Below are 10,822 nucleotides of genomic sequence, written 5' to 3' on the forward strand. Positions count from 1 at the left end.
TAGCGGTCGTTACGGCCGCCCTGAGGCGCCCCGGACCGCTGAGGGCGAGCTGCCTGCCGCAGACGCCCTCGGGCGCGCCCGCCCAGCGCTCCCGGCGCCCGGGTGACCGCGGACGCAGCTCCCGCGGAAGGCGGCGTGTCAGTAGGGATTGCCCTCGGGTTTACGGTGCTCCTCTGCAGCATCAGCGGTGCTTGCTGTGGTAACACGCGTGTTACTTCGGAAAGCAAACCGTCCCGTCTGGGTTGGGAAAGCAGGAGCGTTCTTGTTAACTGTCCTGAATCCCCATTTCAGGGAAATCTGCAGGAGATGAGTGAACCTGAACTGTGACAAATCCTTAGAGTCGCATAAAGCAACCTAGAGTTTCAAGATTGCTTCTTCTCCCGATTTTTGTGCCACGCACGTTTCTCGGCAGTGTTTAGCAGCACGTTAATGGGGCATTACTGGTCTTGCTTTGCCCGAAGTAAATAATCGCAGTGAGGCCTGTGTTGCTTATTATGATGTGCTCGAAGTGAAGTTTTTCTAGTGTGCCTGAACAGCAACTATGCGGTTAATACATCCGTGCTGATAGCAGGAGACAAGAAACTAAAAAGGAGTGTAAAAGTGCAGATATCTCCAAAAAACTAATGGAATTTACATTGTTTTCTATAACTCTTCACAGGTTAGAGGATATGAATTGTATTAGAAAAAAATGGCTAATGGGAATAAAGAAACTGGATTTTATTTGCTATTATTTATTTGGGGTAATAAGGGCTGTGACGTCCCCAGTGAAGCAAGGAAAGTGGTAATGTGGGTCCCTGCTTTTTCTTGTGGTGCTGCCTCCGCTCGGGACCCCTCCTTGTGGAGGTTCATCCTCAGCTGTCCTTGGCCTGTGGCAGTTCTTCATTTGCAGCCCTGATAACGTAGCTTTTGGTGAGGGAGAATTGTATGCAACTAGCTACATCGAGGAGATGTTTCCCTTTAACAGACACCTAAGACTTGATGGCAAATTGTAAACCGTTTCTGGCATTAGAATAAGAAGCAGGAATAGCTGATATAAAGTGTGTGCCTGGGAAGCTGTATGCGGCTATTTTAATGCTGAATGACGGGCTGTTCTTCCCCAAAATACACTACTCGTTTCTTAGGCCTCTGATGTTACGGTGGGAGGTAGGAATATCAAGGGCCATTTTACTTCCGGAGCCCCCAAACAGGACTGTAGGCTGTGGATCTGTGCTTCAGGTAATGCTGTCAACTGCTCCACTGGGCTACCTATGTCTTACACTTCTCCTGTTTATGGATCCTTTCCAATGCAGGTTCTCTGCGATTTTTAATGTTTACTTTGATGCTGAGACCAGTGCTCATATTTGAGCAAATTTGGGACTGAGCTCTGCTCCTGTAATAATAGGGGACTCAAAATAGTACTGTTGTTGTGTTTTGTTTTTAAGTATGTCTTGATAGTTACCTATCAGTGTGTTAGAAGTGTGTTATAAACTAGGAAGTAGTCCTAGTAATTGTCATCTGAACTTCATTAGGTACTTGCTTTGCTCAGTTCAGTGTTGTACTGAGTGCAAAATATCTTTGTAAACTTACATTTTAAAGGATTTTGCTACTGCACAGTGAAAGCCTAAAAGAGCTAGGGTTGCTTTTTTTAAAAAATTTAATAGCAATCATGTTGCATATTTTTTGAGAATGCTGAATTAGAAATGAGAGTTCAGACTTACTTACCTGCTAAAAACAATAATGCTGTGACTATGTCCTCCTACACGTCTTCTAGGGAATTCTAACTAGGAACCCAAACTATGGTTAAAGTATGAATGTGTAAGGGAAAGATGATATAATGCCTGAAATTTGCAGCCAGTTTGGGAAGGAAAACATTCCCCTTAGCAATTTAGATTACAGAACATGAAAGCGAGGATGTAAGGGTACTTAATGGTACCAAAATTAAGCAAAATGGCTGTCCTCTCTTTTATTTGTTAAAAGATGTCCTGAGGATTTGAATGGAGTATTCTACATGTGATGGGAGCTTTATGAAGACTGGTGCATCTCCTTTTAAAATTCGGGTATTTCAACAGTGGTTTTATAGGTCGGTCTTTCTGCGAAATGTGCTTTCACTGTTAATTTCCTAAAATAGTAGACTGACAGGAAACCAAAAGTTCATTCTGTTCTTAGCTCTGCTAATGGACTCCCATGGGTTTTAAACAAATTATTTGACTGTCTTATCAATAAAATGGTAATAGTTTTGCTTACATTACCATGATACTAAAAATGCAAAGTTATACCTAAAAGTTCTACTTCCATAATGTAGAACAACCAAACCAACTCTGTTAACTGATTGGACTTTCCTGACCAGCACGGATATAATTTGCATTAATTCCTTGGACAAGCAATTCCTGTAGCTTTGCAAAAGAAAAAAAAAGCCTGTTTGTTTACTGTTTTTTATAGATAACAAAGACTAGGATGACAAATTTGTATTTGGGAATCTTTAGCTTAAGAATTCTAAAAATGGCTAATTGAATTAGCTGAATCGATAGAAATCAAGTTTGTTTTGTTCCCCAAAAAGTTGTTGCTACATCCTCGCACTTCCTTTTTGGATATAGTACCTGAAACTAAGATTTGTTTCAACATCTGCAAAGATAACGTTAGGTAGTTTTGTCTGTGCTAACCCTGAACCAGGAAGAATGCAGTAAAGAGAAAATGGAGATGGCTACACTTACCTATGTTCGATCCAGAGGTGGTATAACAGTATAATCAACTAGTTCACGTGCCTTTGTGCTCGAGATAATGAGTTCTCCTGGGAGCATTTGGGAAGCCCAAGCAAGCAGGTCTTTAGCTTAGCCCTTTGCTCTGTGGACGTTGCTGTCTACTTCTGGACTTCAGCTACCAGACTTTGCCTAACGTGCTGTGCTAACGTGTCTTACGTCTTGACTAGGATGGGATCTCCACACCATACTCCACTTTGTGGTATTAATGTCATTAACTTGCCGTTCACTTTTTTGCTTGGTAAGAAATGTCTGAGCATTTTCTTAGGTACTTTATTGCGCTCTTGACCCATAGCAGATTGGATTACATCTGTGCATGGTGGTCCCCTAGAGCCTGGTGGTCATTTCAGGGTAGTAATTAAGAAAACAATTAAAGGAGAGTTGATGTTAAGTAATAGCTGGAGCTAGCTAGCTCCTGGGAAGGTGAGAGAATCCAAAGAAATACGACATCGACATTTATGGTAACTCCTTCTCCCCATTGTGCTCAACACTGTGGATTGCTTGTATTTTAGTGCTGCTGATAGACTGATGAAGTCTGTTGTTGTGTTGCAATGCTTTGACAACTAAGTTGATATAGCAGTATGAAGATAACTGGAACTGGGGCAGAACTGTATGTTTGTTTCTTCTGTTGTTTTCTAAAGAGATTTTTAACATGATCTAAAGAGTAAATTTAATTAACTAGATGCTTTTGCAAGGTAAGGGAGAAGAGTCTTCAGTGAATGAAAAACACTAATTTACAGGAAAGTTTGAGGCAGAGTAGTATGGTACCAGGTTCATATTCCAGAACTTGCATGCAGAGCTATGTGGAGTTGTGACGGCCTTTGGCCGGAAAGCTACAGAAGCAGAATGTAATGTCTCATCTCGCAAACTCTTTACTGTCAGTAAAACTACTGCAAGTAGGAAGGATTGCTCTCAGAGAATTTGGAAGTGGAGCCTCCTGTTTTCTAAACTGCTGTTACACACCACTATGCATGCGTATGTCTGCTTTGGTCTGTTCTGTGGTAAGACGCATTGTGTGTCAGGAGCTTTTCAGACGTTTGAGAAGGACTAGCTAGCATCTAGCGAGCACTGAAATAAAGGGCAGACGAATTCAGGGGAAGGAGGGGGTTATTTCTCCTTCCCTCCCTATATTCACATTCTGTGTTGGCAGAAATAAGTCATAAGAGGAGAGGATTAAACCAGCTGACAACTGAAGAGGAGAGCACTAAGAATGACAGTGCAAGGCCTGCTTAGAAGATACATCAGTGTGCACAATGCATGCATTAATGCATCAGTTCCAGAAAATATGAATCTGTGAATAGTTTATTATTACAGAAGTAGTTTGACATGTTTTGAGACTTTTTTTGTTGTGATTTAGTTCCTTTAAATTAGGTTTTAGGCAACTTGTTTCAAATAACACTTGTACAACTGATTTCCGAGTGTAAAACTACTGCTATGGGGAAAATAGTTTTTAATAATACATTTAAGAATTCATTATGTTAATACAGGTACAGTGAAAGAATCTGGTGAGAAACATAAGGGATCTGTTGAAATTCCTAACCTGTCAGAAGAAAATGAGGTAGATGATACAGAGGTAGGTGTGAAATACTGATATGGCTATATAGGTCCAGAATTCTTAAATAAAACATTCATCAAAATATAGGCATCATATTTTGATTTATCCTGTGATTAAGTGGGATAATAAGACTCAGATAGTTTATTTTGCTCTTCATGTTTTTTATTTTCCATACTTAAATAATGGCTTATCTCTGTTCTCAAACTTAGATAATAGGAAGAATGCGCACAATTTTTTTTTGCTAATTGTAGTTTATGACAATGCATTAACTACAAATTTGAGAAGAACGCTGCTTGTAGCCTTTTATAAAAAAAGAATCTCTTTGTTGGTAGTGTAGTAGTTGATATTGTGACTTCTACAGATTACTCAACTTTACTGTGTAGTAGACAACTCTGTTTAGACTTGATGATCTTGACAAAGTTACTGTGGAGATACTGCATTTATTTAAGTGAAACCCCAAGAGGACTTAGTTTTAGTAAGGTATGATAAACTGAGAAGATAATGGACTTGAAATTGCAGCTGTCCTCTGAATATAGTAAACAAAACCGAAATATTTTCCTTTGTTGTCAGAATCCAAAAGGCTAGTGTTAAGATACCGCTTAGATTCTGTATTTTTTTTCTGTTTCTAGATAAATGTTAGCAAAAAGAAAGGGGAAGGGGATGTTCTGAAGGATCTTATGAGAACTGAAGGAACCATGAAGGTCAGAGAGGCTCTCAGAGATTATCTGAAAGCACTCAAAACAGGTAATTTCAAACAGTTCGGTGCATTTTTCTGCAGTCTTCTTGATTGAATAGATTGGCAGTACACTGACAGGTCCTTGGGTTTGTATTTTTCTTTTTAAATTGTCACCAGCTAAGATAAAAGTAAATTTTAGTCCTAGAAGTCAAAACCTTTATTGTTGTCAAATGTGGCAGTTTGAGAAGCTTCTGTAGAGACCCAGGCTGTATTTTGTTACACATACTGACCACAGCGATGTTGGCCATTGTTGAAGACTTGCGGACCAACCAGTTGGCTAGCAAAGGAAGGCCCTACCCCCAACTTGCCATTTCTCTGATACGTTGTACAGAAATGGAGTGTGGAGATGGTGTACACCTTAATGGGAAAATGCTATTCATTTTGGTTCATACACCTTTGAAAAGCCTGGCTTTTAGTGGAAATTGCTGTTTGGTTGTATGGCTAATAAAAAGATGCAGGTAAAGTAGGAGGACTCAGGGTTGGAGTTGCAGGGCCCTTTCTACACTCTTCAGTTTTGGCCAGCCTTTTTCATTACGCAGATCTAAATGTCGGGTGGTGGTACAGCTTGGTTTCATACTGAATTGTGCTTTTCTTCATTACAGAGTTTACCTTGGGAATGATCCTGCCAACAAAAGCTCCTGTTGGTCAGGAACTGGCAGCTGAGAGAAGACTAAGTGGGAACATCATGCAAGTATGCTAGCTTTAAGTGTTGTACACGTTTAATTTCACCATAAATGTAGTCCCCTCCGATTTTGCTATAGTAACAATTGCGTATCTCTGTGGTTACCTGCAAAAGTGAAGCCTTTGGGGTGGAACTGCCGCTCTGATCAGGGCCTGTAATACAGAAACGACCTGTCACAGAACCTGGGCACAGGTTCTCTGCGCAGGAAAGAGGCTACTGATGATGTTACCCGTTTGTGTTTTGTTCTGTAACAGCTGTAGCTTCAACAAGGTGAAATGAAATTCATCTACACTGCTCACTTCCCACAGGCTAAAATTAGCTTCAGATTTCTTTGGAGTGAATTAGATGCTAACAATTTTGTCCCTTAATTTAGTGAGTAATGATTAAGAATCTGCTCAGATAAATATGGAAGTAGGTTGTATAATTAATGTATATTCACAACACAGTATGCTTAAGATTGTACAGGTAACAAGACTCCTGCCATTCCAAAAGTTTTTAAATGCTTGATCCTGCGATCACTCATGTGAATGAATGTTTGCTTTACAGGATTCACCGCATTCCTTGGATATTGTTGGTGTAAAAATTCCGACAGTGAAGATACTAATGAAGGAAATGTTCAACTCCCCAGCAGATGAACTTTATGGCATCTTCACAACTAAGGAAGTAAGTGACACTTTCAATAGTTAATAAACTTTAAGAACTGTACAAGAAAGGAGGATGTTGTTATTATCAGAATAGATGTTTGAGTAATAAAAGGTAATATTCATAGGGTCAAGTACAGCTAATATTCCCTGATCACATTAAATGTAGTAAGAGACGAGATCAATCAAAAACTGAAGTATTGTGAGCTACCCCTTTCTTGCAGCTTCACCTAAGGATTTGTATTGTGATAACTTGCTGTTAGTTTTGCTGAACAGCTTCACCATTTTTTTTTCTTTTAAACCAGTGAGGAATTTCAGTGGTAAAAGTGCAAGAGGATCTGACAGTGGTTGAGGTAGTATGTCAATTTGATGGTCTCCTAATAATGAACCTAGGATAGGAATCTGGCCTAGTTCGACAAGTTGTCAGGTTTTTGAAATACTGATCTAAAGCATTATAACATGGTGGTAGGATCATTCCACTTGTTTAACTAGAGGTTATTAGGGTGGCTTAGTCTTCTTGTCTGGTACCTTAACAGGAAGAAAAGTCAACTAACCAAAGTGAGGTTGCATCTTTATGTATGTGTATGCAGCTCAGTCATCTCCTTGCTAGTAAGAAAGGCTTAGCTTCTTTATATAAGTACTTGTAATTCAGGATCTTAAAAAGTGGTCAGTAACATAACTGTTGTTATCCACAGCTTGCAGCTGAATTTGATTAACTGTTGGATGCAATGATACTGTTGCTTATAGGGTACAGTATATAATATTACTACTTCTGGCTGTGTGTCCTTCAAAAAAACCTGGGCTTATGTGAGAGAACTTAATTTAGAATCCTAACACCAGCCTTCTGACAGGAAAAAATAAAGGTTCTCAGCAGTTCTTCTGCCTCTTCCTTTATTTCCTCCTGTGCCTCCCTGATTCTCAAACCAAGCATCAGCCAGTCACTTCTGCACATATGTGCTTTGCTTGAGTCTTTACTGGTCTTTATATTTACCACAGGTTTTTCAGCATTTATATTCTCATTCTGTCACCTCATTGACAAGATCTCAGTGGAGCACTGTATAAAGTTAAAAGCTCCATCAGTGTTTAAAAAATCATGTTTTATATTACAGTTGTGTTAATTTCAGGTAGCCCTTCCATCTAACTTCTTCAGCAACCTCCTTTGTTTCCTGCTTTGGTGTATTATGTATCAATATAAATTTGTATTTGACTTCTTGTGCTGTGTTCTTGTTTTGCTAGTTGGTTCAGAAGTTTTCTAAACGTCCTGCTGTGATTGAAGCTGAAAAAGGAGGGAAACTTCAGATGTTCGATGGTTGTGTTAGTGGTGAATACGCAGAATTGGTAAGTTGGACTTAGCTCCTACTTTGCACTTGAAAAGTGGGGCAGCACTTTCTTCTCTGAGTTAAAAAATAGTGCAAGATTCAGATGTTTCAGCTTCTCTGATACATGTTCAGTTCCTCTATATCATGAACCCAGCAAATGGCCATTGTTTGTTTGTTTGTTTGTTTTGTTTTTTAAACCATGAAAAGAGCAGGCATCAGCTAAACCTAAGGAACTGCTCCGGGGGAGAAAACTCTCTGCACCATCCTTTTTTACTAGGAGGAGTTAAAAAGCAGGTTAAAGTTTATCTCCCAAATCTGTCACTTTTTTCTTGTAACTGAAACTCTAGAGAAATGATCTCTGCTCTGTTGAGGTCAAACATTACCCTGCCCCCAACTAATTGCTCTTGCAAATTCAAAGGAAAAACTTGATGATAATTAGAGTTCAGCTCAATTTTTGAAACCCCTGAAAAAGCATCGACACAGATGCTGAGGTTAGAATTGGTATCTTTTTTAACCAGATGACAAGGGTGTAAGTGTCACTGATAGCAAAACTTGTTGTTGACTCCAGAAAGTTTTCAGTCGGGGGGGGGGGGGGGGGGCAAAAAAAGACTGCAGAATTGTTATATCTGAGACTGGGTTCAGGTTTTAGTAGTAATACCCCACTGTTGAAGCTGAGGGCAGTTAGTTATGTTGCTGATCATCAACCTTTGCAGTTAGATAAGGAACCATTTAGATTAACAGCAGTCAAAGGATGCACTGTGGCTTAGTAAGAACATTTCTGATCACTGAAATTAGTTGTGAGGGTAAGAAAATGTTTTTAATAGGAGAATGCATGATGATGCTTTAAAGGTGCTGTAGTCCTAGTAATCTTCAGTTCTGAGTTTACAGTTCGAGCATTGAGCCTGATTCAGACCAAGGTCAGGTGACTAATGAGTGCACTAACGCTGAAGCATTACCTTCACTTCTCACAAAAGCTGAGGGCAGGCTGTAAATCTTTTTCAAGCAGTACTGCCCAACTTGTACAGTAAGTAGGATGTACGGCATAACAGAAAATTGTGGGCATACTCTATGCCATGCTTAGATTTCATAGCAGCACAAACACTACTACTCTTGCCCATTTTGAATCACTATTTTATGTTTAGTATGTCATCAGCGTGGCCATGTTCTGTAGAGAGAAGATAACAGTAAAATGTAGCAAGCTGAGAGCTTGATGAAAACGGTTTATTAAAAAAAAAAACCTCATATTGTTTGTGTGGGTATGTCTGCTTTTACTAAAATAATATTCTTCATATTTTTCAAGGGGGCAGTTGGCTTTGAGTAGTCATAATGTGAGTTTTCCAAAAGTAGAGGAACATGCTAATGAAGAGGGGAAACCTTCTATCTTCTTACAGATTCCAAGCCAAAGAATTGTCTTGAAATGGAGATGTAGAAACTGGCCTGATGGTGAGTCTATTTGAGGACCTTTAATAGAGGCTACACTTTAAATGGAGAAGGAACAAATATGACAGTTGACAGACTAGTTAACTGGAAGCTTGCTTCCTCTGTAGTCTTTGGACAATAGCCAGATGCCCACAGAAGTTGTCATCTGTGAAAACAGGCTTCACTCAGATGCAGGGAAAAGAAGAGATGAAATGAGCTGCAACAAATTTAACCCTTTTAACAAACACTTTATTGAATGTCATCTTTTCTTCCTTCAGAACATTATGCAACGGTTGCCTTGAATTTCAAGGATCTGGCAGCTCAAACGGAACTGCAGTTAGAGTGCAAAGGAGTTCCTGTCTCTAATGAAGATAGTACAAGACAATGTTGGAAGAAGCAGTATTTTGAAGAAATACATATTTTACTGCAACAATCCAAAGACAGTACCGAATGATAACTGCACTGTAGTTTTGTTAGGGCATTACTTTTTATAAATTGTTAACATTTGTTTTTTAAAGAAATAATTTATTTGTGGGAAGAATAAAGACCCACTTCTATGATACTGTATATAATTTAAGCCTTATTTATGGATTTTTAGTGAATAAGATGGCCTGTAAGTTGGATTTTGTTCTACTTGCCTACAGTTTAACTTCAGAGAGTAATTATGAGTCAGCTGCAGTAAGTATTACCATCCTAGGTAGCTAAGCTAAATGAATCGGTAGAAAGCAGTTGCAGTTCTTTAACAGTCAGTTTATCAAGTGGCAGAATTGTCCCTCTAGGAAATGGGGTGCTCACCACTGAAAGAGATTATAAAACTTCTGATAAATTATAACTTTCAAGAAATGTGGGGGATACAGTTTACAGCATCTTTAAATATTTTCTGAGATTGTTTTAACTGCAGACTGAATTTCTTTCCACCTTTGTAGACAGTTTTAGGGAAAGATAACAGTGCCATGTGATTCTGGTTGGTGTGAAGGTTATCACTGTTAAGTCTGCATGCACTGTACTCCCTTATTTGACCTCAGCGTGAAGTTTACTTTGGCAGAAACAAACAGTAATAATGCTTTCCTTTCGGACTTCTGTAAACCTTCCACTTAAATCATTTATGGCCCTTTGCAATCCCATAGCTCAAATTAAAGCAAACAACCATTAGATAAATTTGACAGGAGAATAGCTGGGATATTTAAAGTAAAGAATCATTACTCTTAATCATAACCACAGTGAGGTTAGCAAGGATAACGTAATTCTCAAATGCTTTACAAAAAGTGTATGAATTAAATATGCAATTTGAAACAATGAAATGGACCAAGAAAGGGCAAGCCGCCTGTGGAAAAGTTGGTTGCATCAATAAAATGATTTTACATGCAGTGTATTTTTTCCCTAACTGATATTGCCAAACTAAGTGAGTATGTATAGAACCTGAGTCCTATGTATTTTATTTTACAGAACATCAACATATGGCAACCTGCAGACAAATTTGTATCAGGCAGAAGACAAAGATTTGCTGCTCTTCCCTAGAGGAGAGGTTTTCCCTTAAGTTCTCAGTAGACTATCCCCTATGAACTTAGGAAGAGTTTGTTGTAAAAAGAAGAAACACCTAATACTGACAGGACAAACATATATATATATGTATATATATATATATTTTTATATTCTTTGTACAAGTATTGCATTGCATATGTTTCAAGTGTCCATATAGAAGCTGAAGAACACAACCCCTTGAGAAGTAACATGT

General features: G+C 38.9%; 1 protein-coding gene across 1 annotated transcript; it reads left to right on the top strand.

The window, feature by feature from the left end:
• Positions 1–3,706: 3,706 nt before the first annotated feature.
• On the top strand, positions 3,707–10,454 carry LOC112965292 (activator of 90 kDa heat shock protein ATPase homolog 2-like). Its single transcript, XM_026064144.1, has 8 exons — positions 3,707–3,736; positions 4,183–4,308; positions 4,920–5,034; positions 5,629–5,717; positions 6,255–6,371; positions 7,586–7,687; positions 9,060–9,111; positions 9,366–10,454. The coding sequence occupies exons 1-8, from the start codon at positions 3,707–3,709 to the stop codon at positions 9,539–9,541; spliced, it is 807 nt and encodes a 268-aa protein (XP_025919929.1). The 3' UTR covers positions 9,542–10,454.
• Positions 10,455–10,822: the final 368 nt, after the last annotated feature.

This window comes from Apteryx rowi, unplaced genomic scaffold (genome assembly GCF_003343035.1).
Source record: "Apteryx rowi isolate R43461 unplaced genomic scaffold, aptRow1 scaffold_21, whole genome shotgun sequence".
NCBI classification, from domain to species: domain Eukaryota; kingdom Metazoa; phylum Chordata; class Aves; order Apterygiformes; family Apterygidae; genus Apteryx; species Apteryx rowi.

Bases quoted from the DNA above. Each gene is read 5' to 3' on its own strand.
- LOC112965292 (XM_026064144.1), top strand. From the start codon at position 3,707: ATGCGTATGTCTGCTTTGGTCTGTTCTGTG. The intron at 4,309-4,919 runs GTAGGTGTGAAA...TTCTGTTTCTAG, and splicing joins ATGAGGTAGATGATACAGAG to ATAAATGTTAGCAAAAAGAA. The intron at 5,718-6,254 runs GTATGCTAGCTT...TTTGCTTTACAG, and splicing joins TAAGTGGGAACATCATGCAA to GATTCACCGCATTCCTTGGA.